Source organism: Pomacea canaliculata, linkage group LG5 (assembly GCF_003073045.1).
Source record: "Pomacea canaliculata isolate SZHN2017 linkage group LG5, ASM307304v1, whole genome shotgun sequence".
Classification (NCBI taxonomy): domain Eukaryota; kingdom Metazoa; phylum Mollusca; class Gastropoda; order Architaenioglossa; family Ampullariidae; genus Pomacea; species Pomacea canaliculata.
This window is the reverse complement of record NC_037594.1, coordinates 29,845,770-29,872,980: the sequence shown is the minus strand read 5'-3', so window position 1 is coordinate 29,872,980 and position 27,211 is coordinate 29,845,770. Positions and strand designations below refer to the sequence as shown.

The 27,211-nt window shown below is 46.4% G+C and overlaps 1 protein-coding gene and 1 long non-coding RNA gene across 2 annotated transcripts; one reads left to right on the top strand and one right to left on the bottom strand.

Annotated features, from left to right (window-relative positions):
* Positions 1-343: 343 nt before the first annotated feature.
* Positions 344-13,279, bottom strand: LOC112564996 (homeobox protein GHOX-7-like). The gene is made up of 2 exons (XM_025240202.1): positions 12,362-13,279; positions 344-1,835 (listed from the first exon to the last, which is right to left on the bottom strand). Exons 1-2 carry the CDS (start codon positions 13,032-13,034, stop codon positions 1,393-1,395), a joined length of 1,116 nt encoding a protein of 371 aa, XP_025095987.1. The 5' UTR covers positions 13,035-13,279; the 3' UTR covers positions 344-1,392.
* On the top strand, positions 4,980-15,901 carry LOC112564998. The gene is made up of 3 exons (XR_003099319.1): positions 4,980-8,868; positions 9,197-9,588; positions 14,368-15,901. It is a non-coding gene; the product is annotated as an uncharacterized LOC112564998 (long non-coding RNA).
* The last annotated feature ends 11,310 nt before the right edge of the window (positions 15,902-27,211 follow it).

The window sequence follows — 27,211 nt, the reverse complement described above, 5'->3', positions numbered from 1 at the left end:
TAGAAGATTGTGTACTTTGCTCTATTATCTATTTAAGGCAAGAGAAAGAGCAATATTATAAATATTATAAATATTTTATCTTACTACTATCGCTGAACAGAATTAAAATCCTGTACTTACTCCTTGTCATGTTATAAACTCGTATGAACCCAACCCCTAAATGGGGCTGAAGCCTTGATTAATAAAGAATTCAATTAGTCAATCTCTCTCTCACTCTTACCGCTCTTCCTAAAATCATTCTCGTGCCTTACAATGACAGAGGAATCCACCCCTCAGTCAACATCAGAATGAGAGAGCAATCTACCCCAGTCAACATGTGACATGTACTCACAACGCCACCAAGTGGGAAATGGAGATATAATTGAAGATCAACACACATCTAACCAAACACAGAACACTGACAGTTTGTAACATTTGTTTTCACGCCGATTAAGTTAGGTAATGTACAACGAATATTTCTTCTATATTCTAAAACATGTTTGTCATCATTTAAAAACTTGTCGAGATGACGGACCCTGACCTAGGTGTATAAATAACTCATTTGCACAGGTAAACTTTGAGTTCTGTTTATTTTATCGTCACACAGAACCCTGTGGTCTCCATGCTTCCAAAGCCTCCCCGTACCTTAGGTTGGGTCAAAGTTCACGGAATTACACTGATCAGAATATATATATATCACAGTCGCTGAGACGTCGTAGCACCACTTTACGGGTGCACGGGAAGGGGTGGGTTGTTGTGAGCCTGCGCTACATTCTTCAGTACATTGCACTCATCCCTGCTAGTGTGTATGTGTGTGTGTACCTCAAAGTCGCTGCCATATGAGTTCAAGAAGTTGTTTTCCTCGCCTTCTCACGCTTTCCACTCTTACGGGTGTCAGGGTGGTGGTGGCGCGGGGTCAACCAATCACGTGCAGGGTGTCGATAACAAGCGAACATGGGTGTGCGGGGGGAGGGGCTGGGGCTCGCACCACACGTACTGGCCGCTGGCTCCGCTGAACGAGGTCATAGGTCAAGAAAAGACTCGTGATGTTTGAGACATTATTGGTGTCAAGAGAAAAAAAATCCCGGCATGATTACATCACGTGGTGACAGCGGCTTCTGTTTATCTTTGTAGCCAAAATGTTTGCAGTCACACGCTTTGTCACCGAGACACTGGTCAGTTCAGAGGTCAACAGGGTAAGACTTGGGGGGGATCAAAGCTGACAAAAAGTTTCTAACAGCTTCGAGCAAGTCCACCGAGACAGATGAGTACTCCTGTACCCCAACCGCTGCCCGAGAAACTCTGGTCCAAGACACCGTTGCCGGGAGGGAGCCAGAGACCCAGAGACCAATGGTCCTGCTACGAACCAAAGTGTTTTTCTCACTCTTCCTTGACTTTCTTTCAACGGACAGTTCAGTGAAAGTAGCCGAGGGAGCCCGGCGGCTGCAAGGACGTCTGTGGATGAAGACCTGCGATGGCGCCGAAGAGCTGCGGCTGGAGGAGGGAAGTACGGGCAGCCAGTGAGGGCAGCTGTGTGTACATGCCCCCCAGGCTGATCCCCACCACGGGGGGCATCATGGGCTTGGCAGCCATGCGCAGCTTCTCCAGCTCCGCCTCCTGCAGCCGCTTGGCCTTGGCGCGGCGGTTCTGGAACCAGATCTTGACCTGCGTCTCCGTCAGGTTCAGGGAGCTGGAGAACTCGGCGCGCTCGGCGATGGACAGGTACTGCTTCTCGCGGAACTTCCGCTCCAGCGACAGCAACTGCGACGTCGTGAAGGGCGTTCGCGGCTTCCGGTTGGGCTTGTGTTTCCGCAGCGTCATCTTGTTGGGGGTCAGTCGGGGAGGGGTGGCTACACCTGCGGACAGAAGACAAACTGACTGTCAAGTACACAGACAAACGAAGTGCGTACCTCACCGTCAACAGCATCTGTAACCTGGAGGCACTCTAACTTATCAACACAAAAACAAAAGAAAAAAGAAGAAAGAAATAACTATTCAACCAATCCAGCAAACGAACAAAAGAAGCGATCAATCTATGAGCCCAGGCGAATGTGCCCAATGGTGCCATACTTGTAAAGGTAGGTTCAACTGGTTCAACTATAAATTGAGATGTATGCTCTCAGGTCAAACTATTCGTCCAGTGCCATCAAGTGAAAAGTGTCACATACAATTGTTTCGGGAAAACAAAGAGTGTTGAAGAATAGTTATTTTCAAATTTTGTGGATATTGGTATCTAACTAAACAAAGGGTACAACAAACGTGTAAACAGCAAAGACAAACATGAAGAAAAAGAGGAACTAGTGTCTGCCGCAAAACAAAACTGTAAATGAACGAGTAAATGTTCGATACAACAGCACTTGCCATGTTCATTGCAAATGTTCACGGCTCATCGAGTGGAAATTAAATACTACATGTACATGTATGTGGAGTCCAGAGGTACTGCCCTGTTCTGTGATCGTTCTCATTCAGTCGTTCTGTTTGTTGGTTTCCTTGTTTCCTGACTTATTCGTTCTCTGACATTTATCTGCTGCTTTGAAGCAAGCGACTGCCTTTGAAAACCATCTACCAACTTAAAGAATTAAATTAAAAACACGAAGGGAAGGTGAACAAAAGCGGGGGGCAGGGAGGTGTTGGAGTGCAGACCACTTCCCCCATGTGGAGTTTGTGTTCCTCCCTGCTACCGACCCCCGCTATCATGCACCGCCGAGGGGACCTGGCAAGTCCGATAGAGGGGCGGCGGTGATAAGGCCAGCAACTGCGAGCTATCTGGTTGCCAATAAAACACGTTTTATAGCCGGCACCGCGGTGCAAACCTGCTTATACGGCTACGCTGTAGGTAATTTTCACCTACACTCGTGACCAGGCGGCTCTCTCCCCTCTCCTCCCAGTCGCGGCTTGAATACGGCATGTACAGACAAATTCCCACCCACCCTGCCCTGCACACCCACCTACCCGTGCAGGCAAGAGCTCCACTCTTTGTCTCTCTCTCTCGCATGCACGGACACACACACACACGCGAGCATGCGCACATTTATAACTAGCGAAAGGAGTGAAAGAGAGACTTGGAGAGAAGCACAGACCTACATTTTACGATCATTAATCTACCAACAGATAAGTTGCCAAATTGCGATGCCAAAGTCTAAGGGTACATCTGTGGAAGCACAGTTCCTACTGTTCCTGATGGAACTGAAAGACGAACTTAATTTTGTTGCTGTTGTTTTTGACGATACTCCAGCTGTGTTTTGAAAAATGTTTTGGCTCCTTCCAAAAGGAATCCTTATTATTTTCTGTTTTTAATCCTTTGACAGGCAAGAGATGGAGAATGGCACCCGTGAACACGTCCGAAATGTAGGAACAGTCAGTTCGTTCTTCATCCAAGCAAGAGTGAATGTAGTGAGACTCCCAAGCCTGAAGAAAGAGAAAGTAAAAACAACCCAGGAACTGTGTCCCGCAGGGCGAGAATGTACGATCCCCATCACAAAAACACAGCAAAGCAAACAGCCGAGTGGTTAAAGCACTTGCGTCTAACCTCCGAGGCGGGCAGGTTCGATACCCGTGAGCCGCGACAAATTTTCGCCAATCAGCCCAGCGGTTGAACAGGTACCCGACAACAGTGGGGTGGGGAGGGTAACGTAGTGAGGGAGAAGAGATGATGACTACCCTTTAAAAAATGATGTGGTCTCTACACTGACTGCGACCTGCACATAACCGAAGACATCCATTGCGTGCTGCAGGGCTACAGCAGGTCACGTGACGAGCAGCCTGTCAGCTATCGTGTGGAGGTAGATAGCAGTTTATGGCACATCGCAAGACAAATTGTTCAACAGGTGTTTCTCCCACGTGAGTGACCTGAGGGATGGAACTGTGCGGAGGGGCGCAGTCAGAATATTATGGCGGACAGAAGCCAAGTGGGAACTTCCGGTAGACATGCGCAGTAGGCTTGTCAGGGTCAACGAGAGCAGAGAGGCTGCACGCTGGCATTTGCACGGGAGTTCATGAAGACTGACAGGCATGGTCAACATACTATTATTTGTTATTAAAAGACAAATAAATAAATAAACAAATTTCAAATCATCTGCATGCTTTCCTCAAACTCTAAATGATGAATGTGTGACTGTCAAACACTGCGGCATTCTACCTGCTTTTAAGGTCTTTTCCTCCATCTCTCTCTCACACAACAACGTTGATGCTTTAGCCAGATGCTATTGAATGACAACAAAATGCTCCTCAGTGGTAGCAACAAAAAATAAAAATAAAAATATGAAGACTACATTCATAATAAAGTCAAGTGGTTTTCTTAAATATCATCTCCCCTCTCCCTGCACTCCCCCTCCAAAAAAGAAAAAAGCTGACTTCCACAAACACCACCACTACCCCTACTATCACTGAAACCTAACACCACCACATGGAAGGGGAAGTTAGTGCGAAAAGCATAAATTATCCTCAAATACCCACATAAGTACAAGTTTATTTTCGTAAACAAAGATGATTTATTCAAACACGCCACCCTGCTACATCGACAGAAGTAGCGATCACAATGATCACTGTTAATCATGTGATAACAAAGATTTTAACAGGTGAAAGGACACAAACACCTTACAACTGTGTGGGGATGGCAAGGGCAAGGAAGCAGGTGAGTGTCTGGCGGTGAGTGAGTTCTCAAGAAAGTAAATTATTTCAGTCGTTGCGATGTGCGAGCGGCCGTTGAGTAAATATGTTGCACGCGAGATGAAAGTGTTTGGGGGCCAGTGAGTGCATGCCTCCTTCTGTCTTTCTGTCAAGTTCGTGCATGTTGACAACACCAGAAAAAGACTGACACTGATGTGGTTTGGTCATCGTTATACAGGTGATGACTGAGATACAAGTTAGTAGCTGCCGGGTGGACAAGGTGTTTGTGGGCGGCTGCCTGAGCACAACTCACTGCTGGCGACACCACTGAGTGATGGTCATTATGACGGACTTGAACACGACACCAAGGTGATGTAAGTCCACAGGGGAAGACCAGGTTAAAGGTCAGAAGACTCAGTATACACGCAGTCTCCTCAGGATGCTGGGAGAAACTGGCGGCGAAACCCTTTCATCTACACGTGCAGTCGGCAGCGTGACCACGTGACTACTCCACTCAGTGACTACTTATGGCTGCTAACCAGTGAGTCCACATCACAGACTGTGTATGAAACCCGACTACAGCGCATGGAGTCTCTCATTTTCTCATGATATTAGTATTTGTTTATTTTCTGTAATTTACCCTATGAAACAAACCATCAGGTTTACTCAATAAAGAATTCGTTCGTTCGTTCGTTCGTTCGTTCGTTCGTTCGTTCGTTCGTTCGTTCGTTCGTTCGTTCGTTCGTTCGTTCGTTCGTTCGTTCGTTCGTTCGTTCGTTCGTTCGTTCATTAGTTCGTTCATTCGTTCGTTAGTTCGTTCATGTTAGTATTTGTACGGTTGGCAGATTCTGTAGTCGACTATCACACATACGTACATTAATTTTTCTGACATATTTTTTTCATGGCTGCAAGGCGGAGAGCTTGTGGCAAATCATGCTCACCCATAAAGTGGCTCAAAGCGCAAAGTAAAGCCAAGAGAGGGCACAGGGGAAGTGGCAGCAAACAATTTTTTTAAATCCAAGCACCGTTGCATTTGTAAGAAGCCTCGGCCTTCACTGCAGCTCGGCACTTGACTATTGCCAGCAAGTAAATGGAATGGACGTGACCCCTGACCCCTGTTGTTGTTTTACAGCACAGATGGGGAGCAAGCACGGTGAGAGTTGGGAGCCTGAGCAGACGTGTGTTTACACAAAGGTGAACTGGTACAGCAGCTAGTAAAAACTAAGAATGATTAATCGTATAGCATGTGTTCAAAATGAACATTCATTAGCTACATGTAATTAAGAATAAAAATATTTCTTACGAAAAAGATTGAAATAAAAAAGACATGATATCTGTCTATTCAGCATCAAAAGCTATTTAGCATACATTATACTTCATAAAAAAAGATGAATAGAAGGTTGTTAATTAGATATATGTGCTGAAAAATAAAATATACTATTTAGTATTCAAAAAACTAAATAGAATGTTAATAATATACGCGGTCCTGTGCTCTTGAAAGGAGCAAGAAGGAATAAACTAATCGACTAAACTTATACAAGAAAAGAAAGTTTCTGTCTATTTAATATGCAGGGAAAGCGAATAATATAGTATTTAAAATGGTGTCTGTTATTTAAAATCCCTCCCCCATAAAAAAAGAGCGAAATTGTCAACAGGACGAAAGCTTGTGTAACTGTCACATAAAAACTTCGCTGACATTATTCTCAACCGTTGTCAAAATATTTGTCTGGTTAAAAACTCTAATGAGACAAATGTTCCACGTGACAGTCAAGTGCAGATAATTAGTTAACGAATGTACATTGAATGCTTACACGAGACAAGAGTTATGGGCAAGTGTAGATAATTAGTGAGTCAGTCTAATTAGATGATTACATGGACAAGTGTAGACAATCAGTCAACAAATATACATGGCGAGCTTCCAGCACATGAAGAGTGTGATTTAGTCGTGAAAGCAATGTGATTTTAGGGGGAACCTAAATGAAAATTCCAGACAGAAAAATTTCGTTAAGTTGATATGTGATTAAAGGGATAAAATGTTCCTAACAAAGAAATTTTCCGAAACCCGAAAAAATCTTTTTTGTTCATAATAAATTATAATTACAAAATGCGAAGATACCAAAATTGGTAGATTGATTGTTTGTGTACAGTGTACATGACACGTGACAATACTAGAGGATGCGCCAAGTTCCCTACAGAGTATCGAACCCAGCAGTTCATATTGACTGCTGGCAGCCTACCCCGGGTAGTGAGGGTATCCTGGCCTCTCACAAAGTGGCATGACGATAGCAAAGCAAAGATGATTGCTTTCTGCTTCACATGCATCATCGCCGATGAGGCCGGACCTTGGGGTGGCACTGATCTGTCCTCATCTTGTGTTTCTTTACATAAAAATGTAAAATGTACCCGTTCATAGACTTATCTTGTTATCTTTCCGACTTCCTCACTGCATCTGTCTCGGACTGTGCAGGCTTGTCTGTCTGTCTGTCTGTCTGTCTGTCTGTCTGTCTGTCTGTCTGTCTGTCACACACACACTGCGTGGTAGAGGTGAAAATGTCGAGCACATACTTTATCTCAAACCTATTGCGCATTTGATAACTCTATAGATACATGTATATGAGAAACCAAATTTGATTGTTGTGGTTTTCATGTTAATATTACAATTTTATAGTTTTCTTTTTTTTTTTTTTTTTTACTTGCGTTGCTTTTGCTGTTGTCTTCAATTATTTTATGTTGCTGCTGGAGTTTAGTGGCTTTTAACGGTCGGCACGTTTGTGCGCGTGCAGTGGAGGGTAAGTGTATTATTCCCAGGCTCACTAAAACAGTTTTAATATTAAATAATATACATCAATGGCAAATTGTAATATTGGGCAAAAGTGTTAGTATTCATGGATGTACGTCAGTCGTAATTTGTTGTCGCCTTGTATATTTGTCTAACTCCTCGTCGCCCCCGTACTTTACCCTCACGTCCGTTGACAGTAAAATATCTTCCATGTGTCCGCGTACCTGTCCCATCCTTCCCTTCCTTTGCATGTTGTACATCGTCGTGTCTTTATCTCACGCGCACAGCACATGATGACTGTGATTCGGCAATACAGAAATCGCGACGACAACGACGACGACGACGATGATTTTACAGGCTGTAACCCAAGCATATTTTAAATAAACTATACTTTATAAACCGGTTTAAAGGTTTTGATTCGTGAAATATTTTGTGACTTGATATTGTCACAAACAGCGACACTTGAGACACGAGCTCCACAGTTTCTGTAAATATCAGGAATTTCACGTATCAGATGTTAAATCAGGTGTTACCTACTACCTGTCAACTCACAAGTTAACCCCATCACTGCAAATACACTTCGCAGGTATTAATGTTCGTCTTTAGTTTATTTTTTCTCTCTCTCTTACATCCATTCTCACACAGCATTTGTGACTATAATAAATCCCCTTACGAGCAAGTTTCCTTTCTCCATGAGAATCTTGGACAATATTCACTCTTGTCATTGTCATATTCCTCGTTCTTACAGTTTTTTTTTTTCTCCTTCAGTTTTTCTCAATTGCTGACAATTTTTAATTATGTATATAGCTTCTCTCAAAACTAAAGGTTCCCAAGTTTTATAAACATTTTCTTCTCTGACTCAATTGTTTTTTTATATCTTCTTTACTTGTTTGGTTAGTTAGGCCTCGCTGTCTTTTTGTCACACTTTGCTGTCATTTATATCATTTTTGCCAGACTTATCTTACACTGTAGCTGCCGATCCCGTTGTTAAATCCGCACATTAAGACCTTTGTGGTTGGTAAACACCCCAGAGGTAACACGACCCACTTCAGTGACTTCATCCACTGTACTAAACGGGAACACTAGTAACCCCCGTAACCCCAGTAACCCCAGTACTCAACACAATCTTTACTGACCATCAGCTAGTTACACCTACGTTAGCACAGGTGAGTACATTGCTACTCATCCCTTTCCCTCTCTTCTGTCTATCCCTATGATGTAGAAATAGTCTTCCCTCTCTTTACCGCACGAAGTGTAAGGTTGAACTAGTGTCACAAGTCGCTGTGCCGAGGGCTACACGTGGTGCCACTGTCGTAAATGTTGGCACCTGTAAGGTTGGCAGGCTCTCAGTAAGCACACATATGTAAATCAGAGAGGTCGTTTGATGACAGCAGTGCGTGGCACATGGCGGTGTGAACAGGAGTGGGACAGGAGGACACCAGTGGTGTTCAAGATGAATGACAAGAAAATTCTAGTGACGAGTTGCAAACCTCGTGTGGAAGGTGAGAGTCGCTGTGATTAGACATGAGCATGCTACCTGCATCATCGCCTGGTGTAAAGATGCCAGACAATACATACAAATTCCTCTCTACAAGCGGTCATTCCTGGTTACAGTCAAACCCAGGAATCATGCAGTCCTTGGGTTGGGGTGTCTGAGACTTATTTGATATACTTATCCAGTTGACAGACCCTATCTGATGATTTAACAAAGAAACCAAACTCAAATTTTACTTCCAGTTCCCTTTCATCTGCATTTTATTGCAACCTTAGGATTATCTTTTACACCCATTTCTAGTCTTACACTAATTTTGCTTTTTTTTTTTTTTTGAGTCCCTGGAAGTTGAAACTGCTGCCCGCGGCTCCAGGTCCAAACTCATGATGAAGGCGCACAAAACTGTAAAACTGTGGCGGGTGTCAACTCAGTTTGCCAGTGAACCTCCACTACAAACTACATGATGGATGTGACAGAAATGGTTTGAGGTCTGCCTCTACACAACACCGTGTGCAAGTACTACAACTACAACTACAACACAACAGTCAGTCAAAGGCCTGCGAGATCACATGATAAAATGTTTACCAGGGTACAAACACCGGCACAAGGCAGTATGTGTAGGGCATGTGCACAAAGACCGGGTGCCGCATACCCGTATACCTATCCCCTGTCTAATGTACACCAGTGTGTTGTTGGTGTGTTCATACTCTGCCCGGTGACTGTTATGCAGGTAAGAAACAGTTTGATTAGCAACACAGCCTCGGTTATAGATGTACACAGCTGAGTGAAGTGTTGTTTATCGTATTTATTGACTGTTTGAGTATGTTTATATTGTAGATACCTTCCTATACCATGCTTTCATGTCAATGAAAATGAAAATTCTTTGACTTGTCTGAACGAGAATGTTGAGGGCTTTTAAGTGTTCATTATGGGAAATGTCACAGTCAGTTAGCTCACAGCACACGTGACCTCCACGTACCCGCAACTCGCCGGAGACTGACATTGGCGACATCAACAAGAAAAGGTTAACACACTGCTGGGTGCACGAGGATAGAGGATAGATAACAACTTCTGTGTGTACTTTCCCGTCTGGTTGCCATTAGCGATGTTGTTTATGCTCATGTGTGTAACAGAACACACACACACACACACACTCACACACACACTCACAACAACACACACTCTCACACACAGACACTCACACACGCACAGACACACACTCACAAATACACACACACACTCACACAAGTCAGGGCAGCAAAGGTAGGCGAGTACACCTGACGAAATGTCTAATTGTGTCTACACCCTGAAGCACACACACCCACTTACACACACACGCACACGCTCACTCACTCACACTCACTTTAGTAGCGACATGCACACCGGGTATCACTAACATGTGAGTACACGGGGGTGCGATTCTCACTGTGTGTGTCAGTCGTATGATGAGATGTGTTGTATGAGTCTGTCATGTTTATACTGTTGTTGTTGTTTTGCTGTTTACAGTCTCCCTAGCTTTAGCACAGATGATGTTTGTTGCCCGAGTCTGTTTTGTACTAATAATATTAGTCATGTTGACAATGTCACAACTGTTTGTATTGTTGGTGTATTTACTGAACACGGATGACTATTGTTACTGTTTACAATTATGTAACAGATTGTCATGCTACCCGTCTGTCAGTCAGTTACAAGCGGACTAGTTTAGTCTCTCTAAGGACTCTCACTAATATTCACCACCCCTGTCACCCCACCAGCCCCCACCAGTGGGTTTTGTGTGGGTGTGAGCAGAGGACCGAGACTTGCAGTCACTGGGGTGGGTCACTGGGGTGGTCACTGGGGTGGTCACACTCACACACACACCGCAATGAACTGTTCACTCGGTGAAGTTTGCTGGCGTAGACATCATGTGTACTCTGTACATCTGTACACAACCTTCTCACGCTCACAAGATGGCAATAAAAATATGTAAAATGTATCCTCTCATTCTTGATTCATGCTTAGTAAATGAATAAATATTTGCATTAGAATGACACGGTGCCATTATGAGTTAAAAACAAAACAAACTTTACAGAAAACAAAATTTACACTTACATGGGGATGGGAGGGAGGGTGGCGCTGGTGTTGACTGCTGATAACGGTTTTTATTTACTTACATTTTGAGAGAAATGTGTTTTCACATTAATCTGTAATATTTTTACAGTCAATAACGGTAGAAAATGGATGTTTTGAGCTGATTAAATATTAATGTAGTCTTAAAGCTCTCGTAAAAACAAAATAATAAAAAACTGACATATTAACTGACGATAAAATCCACAAACGTGGGAGAACTAACATCACCGGCCATGACAGCTGTGAACCCTGACAGTAGTTTAGTCATCACACCCGAGTGAGAAATTCAGACATAAAGAGAACATCATTTGTAAGTCTCATCACATTATTTAGCTAAAAGGAATCCGGATACAAATTAATGGTTGTAGGCAAAACAAAAATGTGTGTAGAGAATCTCATCCGCCAAACATTTTAGTTGTTGTTATTTTCCTGAGATGTAAACTGAAAATAACAACCTTTGTTTGTTTTATAATATTTATTCCGGTATTTTTTAACCGGAGCATTAATTAGTTTTTAAAGTATACCAAGTTCAGGGGTCTGTTGAACAGCAAAGAAATGTAGAAATGGTTGCACAAGCGATTTATTTTGTTTTTTAAAACAGTTCCTTCACATTGAAAGATTTTAAATTTTATCTGATTGCTCAACACAGCCAAGTCACCTGCGGTCACAACCAGTGTTTACACCAGTAACAGTAAGAAATGCTGTGCCACACAAAGACAGGTGACTGGACTGGTGTCCTCAACAAACAGTAGCCACAGGTGTGGGGTGGGTGATGAGCAAGACAGTTACAGACGAGAACACAGGTACATGTGACATCTCTACAAACAGTTGATCATCTGTTGCATGGACACGCGCTTTCTACACATTTGTCCTGGGAAAAAGAAGGAGGGAGTGAAAAAAATAGATTGACGGGAAATAAACGGAGGAAGTCTGACAGACAGATAAAAAAATAAAAATGAACATGTACACACTATCCTCCACTTCTACTGTGTTTTATATATATATATGTAAAGGAAATCGGGTGTACAACAGTGTGACAACTGTTTCTGGAACTGTTGTAGTCAGAAAAGCTCAGAAAAGTTCACACACACACAAAGAAAGGAAGGAAGGAGAAGAGTGTTCTGAGTTCCTGTGTGGAGGTATCAACATTACCTACAGGTATGCTTCGGAATACTTCAGTGATTGCCTGGGAATAATTTGCATATTTACTGCTGTGTGGTGCACAAATGCATACTGCACACCTGGGAATATTTTGTACATTTATCTCTGCATGGGAACATGTCGTCTGTTAGTGATTGCATGGGAATCGCACCACAGCTCGTGCGCTGTGCGCGTGTGGGAATATTTTGTGAACTGTGAACTGTGAACTCGCCGGCAGAATTGCAGGTACTTACTGTTTGGCTGCGAGTACCGCGGAGAGCTCAGGAACCAACTGGGGATGGCCGGATGCTGCGACTGGTTGGCCGGCCACCGTACATCCGTCAGCGCGGCCACCCCGAGGGCCACCGGCACCGGAGCGGTCGTGGTGGTGGTTGGCGAGTGGAGGGCAGCGGAGGGTGGCGGAGGGGACGGTGTGGTGGTCACGGGTGATTTCCGCCGGCTGGGGTGTGCCAGAATGTCTGCGACACTGAACGAAGTGATGCGATGCGGCTGCGGCTGGTGCTGGTGTTGGTGCTGGTGCGGCGTCAAGGGGCACTCCTCGTTTTCCTTGCCGCTACCCGGCCGCTCGGGGCTGGACAAGACGATCGGGTGGCCCCGTGGGTAGCAGTGTTCAGACTGGACGCTGCTGCAGTCACTGGCGCACCCCGGGGAGGAAGTCCGCGAGAGGGCCGAGGAGGGTCGGGCCATGCACGCAGCAGGAGAGAAGGCAGCAGCGTCCGGCATGGTGTAGACAGGTGCACCCGACGGAGAAACAAGCGGCGAGGGTGCGAGGCGGTGAAACTCTGGCGGCGGCGTTAACTTCGGGGACGACGACGCTGTGGGCGACGAGGACGACAACGACGAGGTGGAGCAGGAGATGGACTTTGGGGGAGAGAATGCCGAGTTCTTGCTGGCCTGCAGGGCCATTGCCAGCGGCTGGAACCAGGTGACGACGGCTGCAAGCGAACACCAACAGCAGCGCGCGCACGCGTGACGTTCTCGTGGAGCGAGTCTTGCCGTCACTCGCGTGCGATGTGTTAACCTGGGCGCGACACACTACCCTTGGTATTGACGCGAGCCTCGCGCCGGTCCCTCCCCCTGCGCTGCGCGAATTACGCCTCGCGACCAATCGCAGGGCGGCTCAATTTTCCTCCAGCGCTGCCATTGGTCCATCGCCCGGCGCCGTCACACGAGCAGAGCGCCGCCCCCTTCTCCCAGACGTCTCCAGTTGCGGAGGTTGGATGCTGGGGTAGCGGAGGCTGATGCTGGGGTAGGTGGCCGGGTGCTCACGCGGTGCGCTGTTGTGTGACTAATTACGCTCGTTATGCGCGATGTCTTCCAAGCGAGGTCTCGCTTGCTTTGCGGTCATTCAAGCGGAACGATTACCAAGCACCTATAATTAAGATGTAAATATTTCGATTTATTTAACGGCAAGAAGGGGGACAGTGTGTGAGGGAGGGGGGCATAGACTGGGGAGGTTGATGGGGATGAGGGTGTGGGCGGGTGGCGACACAGAGCAAATGGCAGTTTGAGGATCAACGACTGTGACACCACGGACGTTTAAGTGTTTGTGTACGTGTATTTGATAGTAAGAACCATGAATCCACTTACTCAATTTTATATTATTAATTTTTGGATTCACAGTTTTCTGTTCTTCAAATTGTGTTACTTATTTTGTTTCCACAGTAATTCTAAACACACACCTTTGTTCTACTGTCCCGCATCTCTATATAATCAATACAATGAGTTTATATATATATACCGCGATAGATGTGTAGACAGTTTTGTCTAACTGCTTCGTGTCTATTTTTTACTGATTCCTGTCCATGTCGTTTACTATTTTATTCTTCATCGTAGCAATAAAATAAAATATACTCCTCGGAAATATTGGCTTTACTGTTGTATCGTAGACCTTGATGTCGAATTGTAAACATTTTGTTAAAATCATTCTTGACCGACATCTGATTGAAGCTCAGTATGTCTTCTGTCTGCAATTGGTACACCAACATTTGTTTTGTTCGTCTGCAACAATATGCCGACCAGTTTCTGTGTTTGCATAGCTGCATCTCTCTACAAGAGTTAAGAACTTCTTTTACTCACACAGAAAGTATTTTACTGGCAAACTTTAGCTTCACTGACTGTAATTCTGTTCAAAGATTCAAAGATTGCAGTGATTGTTCTGTTCATAGATTGCAGTGATTGCTCAGTTTGGAGGGCTGCACCTATAATATACCACGATGCCTGTCTTTCTGTACTGTAGGTACCAGTAAGTGTCCAGGCCTGTCTGTCGGACTGTCAGACATCAAACCACCTGCGTCGTCCCGCTGTCTCACTGGTTCCTTCAACTTCTGCTTCCTCCCAGTCCTCCATGATGTACAGCACAGCAGTTACATCGTCCTGGCGCTGCCTGCAGGCTTCGTTTGACACCCGCAACACCATCAACACCCGCAACACCCTCAACACCCTCAACACCCGCAACACCAACACCCTCAGCCCCACGGCCTGCTTCTCAGCTTTCACTGTCTCACATTGCACTTGTCCGGTGACCCCTACACCGGGTGCCACGCCTCCCACCCCCTACCCTTTAAGGTGTCTCCGTCTTCCAATATGTGAACGCACCGACGTTTGCAGCTGTGGCTTGATGTTGTGCAGGGTTGTGGTGTAGTCACTGTAGTGTGTACATGTCAGGTCTGGTGTAGTCTGTCCATTTGTACATAATGTTGTGTGAGGTTACCTGTGTTAATTAATAACTAATTAAAAAGGTGTAAGTAATAAATGCAGCAGAAAAAGTACGCGCGAGTGAATGATATAATGATATCAGATAAATCGCTTCCCATCGCATGAAAGTAAATCTCTATCTCAGGTGTTTGCTTACAGTTCCCCTTAGCCAACGAGCAAACATAATTTATTCAAATTCTCAAAAACACACAAAAACAAACAAACAAAAAACCAGGCAATGAACCTGAGTCGCTAGTTAAGGTGACGTGTACAGGGAGGGAGCAAAAATTCCTCCTTTACAAACAGGCAACGACACAGACGACTAATTCAAAGTAGCATCATTCTATTCTGAGCCTTTTGCTTCCACCCGCTTTCACCGACAGAAGTGTGGCAATGACAATGACAATGACAGTGACAATGACAGTGACAGTGACAGTGACAGTGACAATGACAGTGACAATGCTAGCGCTCGTTAAAACTCGTAATTTTCTTCCTTCGTGCCTGCAGTCTGCTGGCGGGAAACTCCACGTGTCTGCACCCTGAATGGACAGCCAGGGTCCATGCTGCATGCTACCCGCGGTATTTCCTCCTTCCTTTGTACTTTTACACCAGAGTGGACCTCATTCACCTCAGTACACAAATACAAATTTCGTCTCTCCTGTAGGAGTTTGACAACGGCGTCAGTGTGAGGTGCTGTGCGTCTTCTGGATATGGGACCAACACCAACACCAGCACCAACACCAACACCAACACCAACACCAGCACCAACACCAACACCAACACCAGGATCATCTTGGCGGCAGATAGGAACCATAGTGGAATGTGCGGTGGGAGGAGGATTGATGGCCATGAGCCTGGACCGTCTGCTGAGTCCTCCGTGGGCGACGACACCAGTGAGTGAGCGCTGCTCACTAGGCCACCACTAGCCGCAACTGAGAGGGGAGCTTGTCCCTCCTTTCCTACCCTTTCACTATACCTTTTAAAGGGTACATAATTATTATCGTTGAAGTTCATCGTTTTTTCTTGTGTACGTTTGGTTCCTTTGTTAACTGGCAAAACAAAGGGCGTAGGCATTGGTAGCATTTTGATAATAGTCTTCTGTATTTATTAAATAAACAATGTTAACTTCAAGGTGAGCTAAAAACTTGCGATTTTCACGTAAAGAATGAATTTATGTGCTGTATGATTATTGTCTTTCTTTCATTCTGTAATGTCAACAATAGGGAAAGTCTTTTTGTAATGTGTAAGTTAAAGGGTATAACGAGTCACAAGTTTATTGCAGAAAGGACAAAATGGATGTTTGACAACAGGTGAAACAAGCGATAGTTTATTGGAAATACAGGAAAAGTTACCCGCCTGTGAAAACTCAGTCTGGTGCACGAGGTCTCTATGCTGTGGAATGTAGAGCTATCACAAAGGGACATTAACCAAATTAATTATATCACTCATTTAAAACTCGACTACAAAATTGAAATGACAAGATGAACAAAAGTTTCGACCTCTGACACGTCACATTAGCTTCAGTCACATGATGTGTGAGCTCTGAACACCGTCTGAACACTGGCTGTGTGTACAGACAAAAACAACTTTCTCCTCCACGCCTCGTACACCTGCTCTTTGACCAACACGTGAGACTATTCAGAAAATGCAGGTGCATGACCATCACAGAAGAAAGAAGAGGAAATCTTGATGATGATGACGACGACGACTATAACGATGTCAGGGTTCACACGTTCAGTCGCGGACAGCCTGTCAATCACGTGCACTGTAGGAAGCAGTGTACCCTGAAGGCGAGGTGTTGCAGGTAGTAAGCCGAGAAGGTGGTGTAGACTATTAACGGGTATCCTATGGCCGCTCAAGGTGCAAATCACAAGCTCGTAAGTCTGACTCCACTTCCGCCGCCTGACGTCAGGCGCGCGAGCTCAACGGCAAAGCGGTGTAAGGGGAAGTCGTTACCACCTCCACATGCAATCCGGGTGGCCTTACTGTTGCCACAGTACACCACCGGCGTCGGTAGCCGACTTGTTTTGTTTCTCTTTGGTCTTCCTTTTTTTCTGTAACAAATTCATTCATCCAGTCATTTGTTTTCTTCGTGTCTTGATTCCTGCCTCCCCTTCCCCACTCTTTGTAGAACTTTTTCCTGATTTTTTTTCTATTCCCTTACAAATTATTCATTCATTACTTTTCATTAATTAATTTTCTCATTTTTTTCATGTCTGTTTTTTTTTTCTTTCTGAACTGCGAACACTACATCTTCTGTTACTCACACCCCATAACCTCCCCACACAGCGCCTTGCAGCCATTTCGCTCGGTCGTACATCTTGCCGGTGTTTGCACTTTGCGCGACTCCATTGTTCTCCTGCGCATGGCAGCATCCGGGCACTCGTCCGTTTTACACGCTTACAACAACAATTACTTTTCATGGAAATGATATTTGTTGCACTTAATTGCTTTTTCATTGCCGCTCGTTGGACATGTATATGGGCATTAACCACTGTACGCCTCTTTCTGTGCGCACGCGCGGCCGGTGTAATTCCGTGCACCAGCCTCCCACCTCACCCTCTACCTGCACCCCACACACTCTCTACTGCACCCCACCCCACCTGTACTAACGATCGATGTTCGTGGCGACACGAGCTGGTGTAGGCTCGCGCGGGTGTAACGCACCCGGTATCTCAGGAAAGTTTTGTAATTAACAGCATGTTGACCTATCCGACAACAGGCGAGGTACCCAAAGTGCGAACGCCTCCAGAGAGGATGAATGAGAACTTGTCAGCCCGACACCCACACCACGAGCGACTACCCGGATTGTGTGGACAGGCGACTGTACAATCACCAAAACCCAAACCCGTTAGTTGGCCTCCGTCATCCATCGTCGACTGACTGGTCATCACAGCAAGCACTGATATTTATATTTATTTATTATAGGATCAGATGGGATCAGAATTCCACCCTTTAAATCGGAGTGGACGCTTACTCTGTCTGCAGTCTGTCTCGTACGATGGGAGTAGTTTGAGTAGTGGGAGTAGCATTGTCCTTTTTGTTTGATATGGTGGGTGACAGACACCTGGCGTCTTCTTGTGGTCAGCAACTTGTCAGAGCAAATGATTCAAGAAGTGGGGATAAAACCAAGTTCCCCACTTCTTGAATCATTTGCTCTCACCCTCCGACCCCCTGTAAGTGACTTTTCTGCCCGATCCACCCTGGGTGATGTGGTGGTCACGTGGTTAGTGCACACCCTGACGTATACCTGCTTCATCAGGGAAGGTAAACTACTGAAGGTGTGATTAGGACTCAGCCTTTCCGCTCCTGTGCCTTGGATACGGTGAGCCTCTTACAGTTCGCCGCCATGATGATTATAAGCCTGTAGGATCACTACATGCGGGCACACACACACGAACACACAGACGAACACACACACATACACACACACAGATACACACACAGAGACACACAGACACACACACAGAGATAAACGCACACACAGATACACGCGTATTCACCGCAGCACGCAGAGCAGCCACAAGGGAGCAGGAAGAAGATATTTCTGGTCTGTAATTCTATGTTACTCTCTGTTGCCACCACCGCCTCTACCACCATCTCCACCACTGCCATCATCAACTACACCTTTTAATTAAAGCAGAAATCACTTCACATGCCTCCTTCTTTTCAAAGAACGCAGGACGGATGGGTGAGAGAGGAAGATAGATGGTCAAGGGAAGCAACTGTGAACTCTCCGATGATGGTTTGTCATTGAATAACGAGCGGTTCGCTAGGGGGCGCAACATGCGCCCCGATTGTGCGAAACCCCAGGAAAATATTAAAGTTGTTTCACTTAAAACGGAGCCCATTAAGAAACATTTACCACGCAACATCAAAGGAGTGGAGGCCATAAATTACAGATAAAAGCAACGCCTATCTCCCGGCGGCCATCGGGTGTGACTTCTGAGGGCAGACACATCGCCGCACTTCTTTTTTACCTTCCATGTTCTGTGTTTTCTAGGAGTTTGACTGTGCAAGTGTCAAACTAACATTGGATCAGCAGTTGGCTTCCTTTTTTGTTTTGCTGAGACGAACTATAGAAAGTCATGTGGAACAAGATAACGGTTTTCCTGAGGACAGGAAGTGAAGAATAGATGTCATGGACAGTGTTCATATTACACCAAACTCTATGTACTGAAACAGAAACACGAACAACAAAATGATTGTAACGAAGTATATACATATATATAGGAACAAGGGACAAGCAGCTTACTAATCTCTGGAGTTAAAATCCAATCAAAGAGTGAAATACCAAACCCCGCGCATCAACTATTCTTCGCAAAATCACTGCAGACCCTCCCCGAAATGGCACGAACTCTACAGAACAATATTTATTTACTTGGAAGCTCTCCCCCACGAACCAGCGAATGGTTGTCCAAAATATATCTTGTATATAAGAGGAGTTTGTAAATAACAAGTTAAATATTTACCGATAGTACCTCCCCTTTGAAGAAAATCAAGGGACTGGAGAGGGTTTGTATGTCACCCCTTCCAGAATTTGAGAGTGAAGTCCTCATATGACCACACCTACACTCAAGGCCTCATGTCACCTGCTCAGCCTGGGGGGACTAGACTGCACCTTCATGTGTGTCACCTGAGGTTTTCTGCGCATGCTCGTTGTAATTAATGTTTGTCTTGATTGCAGTCAGTGGTGCGGTCAGTCTTAACCACTTCTTCGTGTCCACGGTTGTAAACATTCAGCAAGGACAGGAGGCTGTCTTTAGTATTTTCCCAGAAAAAAATGCTGTGTGACGAAATGGGGGGAGGACCCACGGCATTGGTTAGTTCTTCCTGGGGTCGACAGACAGAAAAGCAAGCCGCGCAGGTGAGAAAAGGTAAGCATAAAGTTTAATTTATTCCAAGTTGTCGGGCGATCAAACGGAAGTCGGCATAGAAAGCTGAGGGTAGCTACTCTGGGGGAAAGCCTAGAGGTAAGCTCAGGTGTTTCCTGCTAAGCCTTGGGAAGGTTGGGATAAGCCAGGGTTGGCGGTGGCGGGTTTCGTTTGACGAGCGAAGCGTGACGATCTCAGGTGAGTCGGGGTGTCACACACACCACAAACATGCTACACTGTGTGATGTCACAAGTCCTGCCACTCGTGCTGTGGTAGTATGTCTGTGGTAGTGATGTAGTGTAGTGTGGTAGTGACGTGTTGTGCTGTGGGATATATTATCCTGTGGTGTGTGCAATGTGCTGTGGTAGTGACGTGTTGTGCTGTACGTGGTAGTGACGTGTTGTGCTGAGGTAGTGTGTACATTGCTGTAGCAGCCTGTGGTGGTGCACTATGGGATGTGACAGAGAGTAGAGCAGTGCGTTGTCAAAGTCTCATTCACTGTGCTGTGCTTTTGAATATTCGTTGCATTGTTGTAACAGTTGTAGTAAACAGATCTTGTGTTTTGATATTATATAACACGTGTTTTGAAAGAGAAACTGAAAATATTACTACACAGCGTCATCCCATCATCACTTTCATCATCATCATCTTGACCCTCTTCTTCTTCACTGTCATCATCGTAGTTCATAAGGTAAGCACTGTTATTTATCTCTGCCTGCTTCTTCCTCGCTCTCTCTTTTCACTTCACACACACGCACACACACGGACACACACGCACATATTCTTCTCAGATCCATTTTCTCACAGCAGATTTGATGAATGGTCCTCCAGGTTTCAGCTTCCGAAGTGTCTCAGTGCTCTCCCCTGTCTTGTTCTGTTGAAGAAGGAAACATGGGAGATAATGTTCGGCAGATAAGACTCGTAAAAAGCCGAGGGCAGGGAGAGAAGCACCCGGTCTGTGGGGCGACTAGCGAGCTATCGCCAGCGAGCCGCGGCAGGCGGGGTGCGGCTGGCACCTCCCGTGGTGTAGCTGGTCCTCAACTTGTTAAAGCGACATTAAGCCTGTCGTCCGTGGCGCCAGTTCGCGGGTCCCTCAAGTGTATTCAGTTTCTCCCTTTACCGGCCCCAGCCCCACAGTAGGCATGACGGGAGGCTAGCGAGAGGTCGCTGCGAGTCTCGGGTGTAAGTGTAGGGACTCTATAAAGCTTCTGTCGGGTACATGTCTGTGTGTGAGAGAGAGAGAGGAAGAGAGAGGGTTGCCTCGGGTGCCCCCGTGTGCGAGACGTCGCGGGTCCGTGGTGAAGGTTTGGGACTTCATCGGAGCTTGCGGGGTTCGCACCTCGGGCCCATGGCGGAGGGACGAAGAAATTTAACGCTTCGTTATAGAATAATATGGAGGAGTACAGCAATTAGCCCGGATTTAGGTTTCACCGTTTAGAACTGCCATCAAGGGCCTGACGGGGATTTACTGCTTGTCTGGCGCCGAGGGTGCACCCTCAAGATGAACTTTCTCATCTCATCGCCATTTTTCTTTGGCCATTCTCTCCTCGAATTTCCTCTACAAGCCACACACCCGCCCAGGCTCGCGCACTGCCTGTCCACCCAGGACGTGCACCTTGGGAGGATGAGTCCTCTGTACATCCAGTGGCTTGAGTGGGGAGGAGGGAGGAGTTATGACATGGAATGTGAATGGGAGGCAGTGAAACAGGAGGTCTATCATCTGTGAGACGGGTAGCATGTCATCGTTCTCTGGGTAATCCTTGTCACTGCTCAACTGGCTCCTCTCCGCCCCCCGGGAAAGGCAGGTAACTGAGGTAACTGAGCCCCTGCGTTGTTCCGTGGTTTCCAAAATAATTTTTTTAAAAATGAATAATACCAAACACGGAATTGGAAAACTTGGAGTTGTGCAATTTTTAACTGCCAAACCGACGTGTATGTAGACATACATACATCCCTCAGCTGGATTCTAATGAGAGATGAATTAACTTTTGTTTTGTTTTCTCCAAGTTTGGCGTGTGATTCGTTTGCGTCTTTCTGTCTCTCACATGACGATCGCCTCAAGAGAGAAACACACACACGCACGCGCGAGTACAGGCACACAGTCGGTGTGTATGCAAATTTCTGGCAGTGCTTCGCGTAGCAGACGACAGTTGCGGGTGCCGAACAGTAAAACCCCGACTGGAGTCCAGTGTGACTGGACAGGACAGACATCTGTGACAATGGACCTGTCTCCGCTTTACCACTTTACGGCCTCGTGGCAATAGTCTGGAGTTCGATCTCCGGGTCACGACACTCAAACCCTCGCAATCATTTGTCATGGTAAAACGTGTTCACTGTCTTTTTAGTAGCTTGTGTCACCCGGAGAGAGTGAGAGAGAGAGAGACAGGGAGGACAGACTTCTTTATTATGTGCGTGAGAGAGACAGAGAGACATAAACCTGCCTGCTCACCACCTACCCACTCACACTTTGCGGGTAGCTGGCTCGTGAGGGAGCTGTGCTTGTTCTCAAACCATTTTGAGATGTGTCACGGGTGTCGCGGGTGTCGCGGGTCACAAATTAAGCAGAAGGCTGCGCTGAAGGCCAGCGTCCCCGAGAAGCCCCCGGGTGAGCGATAGAGTTGCCTTGGCCATACCTGGAGCCCCGTGTCGTCTGCCCTCGTTAGTCACGCGGTCCGGCGACAAGCAACGTCTGGGTGCACAACCTCTACAGCCACCCAAGGTCGTGAATGACGAAGACATGTGTGTTAGTACCCCGTCCGCCACCCGTCCGCCACCCATCCGCTCCAGCGGCACACTTCCACCCGACCCACCCGTCCTCGTGCCAGAGACTAACTGCTGGTAGCTTACCTCGTGTGGTGGCTGTTTGACAACATGTCACGTGACGCCTGCTGAAAGTTCTACTTCATGAGGGTGTGTTGCGACTGGTGACCGCTGTCACAGGGAGGAGGTAACAGGGAGAGACACTCATCATCCAGTAAATGAAGGTCCGTGGGATTTACAGAAGTGAGGAGCTCGATGGAGTAGGGGTTTAAACTCCTTTGTCACCACTGCAGTGAGGACCTTGGTCCACGTCTTCGGACACTGTCGTGGTGGCGGGGGTGGCCGTCGGTAGCCCCCCCCCCCCCCAATGCGTGTGCTGAAAAAGATTTATCCAAATAATGAAAATACTTTATAAAAGTTTTGACAAGTAATGTCATTTATTGGGTTAAGCTGCATTAATGCTGTACTAACATGATTAACATTATTGACATTATTTTATTTTACTGTTGTTGTATAACAATCTTTTTACTGATTTTCTTTCACAGTCATTCAAGCTGCATGTGAGGAAATTGAAAGAACTGTTTTTTTGCATTTTGTCAACTTTTTCTAAACCCTTTGAGGTGTGAATAAATAATCAGCAGCTCGTCTTCATCGCTCCCGACTATGGACACGGTGCATCAAGCCAATGACCGTATCCCAGGAAGTGACGTCTTCGCTGCTCATGTTGCCTGCAGCGTTCCGATTGGCTGAGCTGACCTCGCGGAGAGTGACGGGCCCTGATGGAGTTGCTGTGCACGCCCCCAGAGGTAACTCCTGTGGTTGCAGCATGATGGCGGCCCCGAGGCACACACCAGAGACCTAAAGCAAATTAATCTCTGCGAAGTCCGAAGATGAGGAGCGAGACATGGAGGGCGGGCGGCTCACCTTTCACTTCTCCGTGTTTCGCAACAGTCTACCTTTTCTTTCTTTCACTTCACGGTTCACTAAGTTTGCAGACGGCTGCTCTAATGTCCTCAGGGTATTTTTCACTTGACGTGGGAGCCCCTGAATAGACGATAAGGAAATAAATTGAAAATAATGGAGGTGAATTTGCTCGAAAGCGCGGTGCTTGATGTTTCTATAGGCCAGACATATCATATCAGGGCGAAAATAATAAATTGCCCTAATGCCGGCCCCTCGCTGGGCGTCGCAGCTTCCTTGCAGACAGAAAGATTCAGATGGGACTGAGGCTGAGGCGGGCTCCAGGCTGGCAACTGGCTTTTTTCACACAAGCTACTGCACCTCCGGCTTCAGCAATGGTGAAGTGGGATGTAAGATGAAGAGGCAATAACTAGGAAAGCTGCTGGCTTCTCACAGCCAATGACTCAGACTCAAAGTTCGCTGAAGGCGGGTATATTTTATAGACACACACAAACACATTTTGGATTGAAATTAATTTATCTGGTTTATACAAAAACCATCCTCATGTTTCTAATGCTATTATCGGGGGAAAGAAGAGATCGAATGCTTTGAGATTTTATGAGAAAGTTGAAGAATGTTGTGGCAGTAATCAGAACAAGTGCAGTGTTCACAGAGCATGGGTATCATTGCACCCCGTGCATCGTCCCGATACTCACAAACTATTCAGAGAAGAAAACGTTAAGAAGGATGAAACTAATCCGTTAGCAGAGAATAGACGGATAACAACTCTCAGCTTCCGGAAGAAATAAATCGCCCATCTATTGTTCTGTCTTAATCCACCCGGTTCTGCATTGTTCGCTAAACAAATGTTGCTATAGCAAATATGTTGATGCTGAGAATGCATGACGTGTATGAATGTCATTCTGTAGTATTTATGATATGTAGACAATGTACACACTGTACAACACATGACATACACATACATTCTGAGTGGAAACATTCTTGAAATAGAGACATGCATTTGAACATCAAGGGAAGTAATCAGTGATCCACCTGTGGTGACTTTTCTACTGAGCTTACACATCTCCTTTCATGTCGACCTCACGCGACCCACACTTCACACCATCACACGTGTTGGCTCATGGGTGGGGTGCACGTGAGTCACCATTAGTTAAATGTTAATGACGAATCTAGCACTGCCATAGAAAGCTTGTTCTGTCTCTGACTAACTTATGTCGTCGCAACCACCACCGCCACCACCACCACCGCTTGAGTAACGAAGACGACGTGTACATCGATGTTGACAAGACGTTGGCGATCTCCGCGATGTAACTGTTCCACTCTAGAAACTTTTAGCTCAGATTTTCTGTCGCTCTTGCTTGGGTGAGTGTTGTTGATTTCTTTTTTAAGCGAACGAGGCGTGACCCTCGTAACCCCACGTCTTCTTCCTCCAACATGGCTCCGACAAGATTCATTACACCCGCCGCGTGTCTCAGTTATCGCTGTTATCACCTCCAGCCTGAACCGTTACACCAACATCTTCATCTCCTCTTGTCTTCTCTTCCGTCTTCGCGGAGCCAAATGTTATAGCCGCATAGCGCGTGGGTGGCGCGAGGTCGTGACGTAAGGGACCCAACGGTCGACAATACAGACTCTGACGTCATCAGCTAGAAAGTCACGTGGCAGTACCTAGCGATCCTTGCCTGCTGTCGTTACCTAGCGATGCTTCCATCAAACTCTGGCTCAGACCTGACTATTTGTTCCCCGGGAATATCAACTGTTGGCCCCCTCGCGGGTCTGGCCGCCATGTCGGCAGGGGAGGGCACTGCGCAGGGTGGCGCTGTGCGAGGCAGCGTCAAGTGTTCCCGTCATCTTCCAAGAAGGCGCGTCAGCAGCCAGCCGGCGTTATCAGCACGTGGAGGGGTTAATTATGACAATAATTTAGAACCCAAGGGTCAGTTTAACAAACTAATTAAAAGATTAGAGAGGAAGGTTGGTCGATTTCTGTCACTAACAGCTATTAGTCGAGCCAGCAGGTGATGATACCGCTGAAAGATGGCGCTGCGAATAGCAGGAACAAGCAATGGACGTCCTGATTGGCGGCGGCGGCGCGCGGCGCGACAAAACGGGCCGCGCAACCCCGGGTTCCTCGTGCACGAGGAGGAAAAGGTCTCGCCCGCGAACCCCTCAGCACCCGGCACAGCAGGAGGTCGCAGACAGCCACAGACGCCTGGCTAATCTACTCCCGCGAAAAGCGATCCAAAGCCCAGACTGTCGACTCCGAGGCTGATGACAACCTGGAAGCGGCAGTGCCTTCATCTTTACCCTGCACGTCATGCTGCTGACGGCGGGCCTGTGATGAGGGTACCCACAGGTAGCTTTGCATCTGCGCAGCATCTCGCAGCAGGAACGTTCGTGGACGGACTGTACCCGTCTTTCTTGAGCTCTGATCGCAAGTTTCACGAAGATCAAGCGCGCGGTAGGACGCCATTGGTCGTTCTTCGCTGGTGGTGAGCTTGTGTGGAGCAAGACAATAAATACACGTGAATTTTAAAGTTAAAGATATGTTATTTCCGATAGAAATTTATAAAACACACTGGCAGAACATGTGTGTATTTGTAATGTGCACGTACAAACAGTATGGCTAGTCTCATGCATCACGTGACACGAGTCAGCAGGTCATTAGAAGCGCTCGTCTGTGTTTCGCACTTAGTGTCGGACTCACTCACGCTCTACCCTTCTCCCCCAGCGAGCCCAGCACGTGAGACAAGGCTTGAACTACTGTAGAAGACATGACATACAGACTCGAACTGAATTACAACACGTGAGATACAGGCAGGACACGAGTCAGGACACGTGAGACACAGTCAGGACACGTTCAGTCCTGTAAGGATCACTCGGTGTATTGTTTCTTAGAGTGGACCTTGCGGACAACTGAAGACGGAAGCAGCCTGCGAACAAATGGAGGTGCTAGGTGAACAGACATTCAAAAGAGAAAAAAAGAAGAACAAAGGAGGAAAAGTCCAGGTGAGGAAGGAGGACTAGTTGCCTGGAATATTCGCAGACCAACACAGCAAGGCCAATGGACCATGACCGACAAGAATTCCGGAAACAAAACCGTCAAAGACAGCGGACGCATGCGGATGCACGTATGGGTTGTCGTCCGCTAAATGACGAATGCACAGTAGTAAAGACTGTTAACACCTGGGCACACCTGGCAATGTCCTGTCTAAACACCTTCACCAAGCCTTAGTTTGGTACAAAAAGCCCAACCTAGCGTGCACTCCCCATTCACGCTTTCGTATTCGGGGGTAATGTCTGCTCCGCTCCTTTATTCTTGTCATCTGTTTATCAGGGTCCCTCACTGTGACTTCTGCAAAATAATAAAATCCTTCTTGTTGTCAGTTCGTTCGTCGGTCTGCATTCTTCCAAGTGCTCTTGTATCAGCCTCATGGCCAAAATAAAATGTTGACCTCAAGCTTACAAGTTGTCTGTGGCGTGGACTTAGTCACGAAAATGTCTTGCATCCTAGGGACACGCTGCTCACCTGTAGGTTGCCAGGTTGGGGCAGGGGATGGTTACCTGTCCTACATGCATGTGTCGTAAAATATGTTTGAAGGTAAGACATGCGCCGTAACGCTGACCAATGAATGTAATCAATGAGCAATGAGGTTGTCTGAACTAATGAGATTTCTTGACGGTAGCATCTCCGAGAATCCATTTTTATAGCAGCCCGTCCTGAAACAAAGACGGCTGCTGCCCACGGTGTCAATTAAACAACACTTTAAAGTCAAGCCCCACATCACCTACAAGTCTTCTGCGTCCATTTACGCTAAAGACCTCTCAAAGAAG

Excerpts from the sequence above, each read along its gene's own strand:
- LOC112564996 (XM_025240202.1), bottom strand. The coding sequence starts at position 13,034 with ATGGCCCTGCAGGCCAGCAAGAACTCGGCATTCTCTCCCCCAAAGTCC. Across the intron at positions 1,836-12,361 it reads GCGGTACTCGCAGCCAAACA|GTGTAGCCACCCCTCCCCGA; the intron begins GTAAGTACCTGC and ends TTCTGTCCGCAG.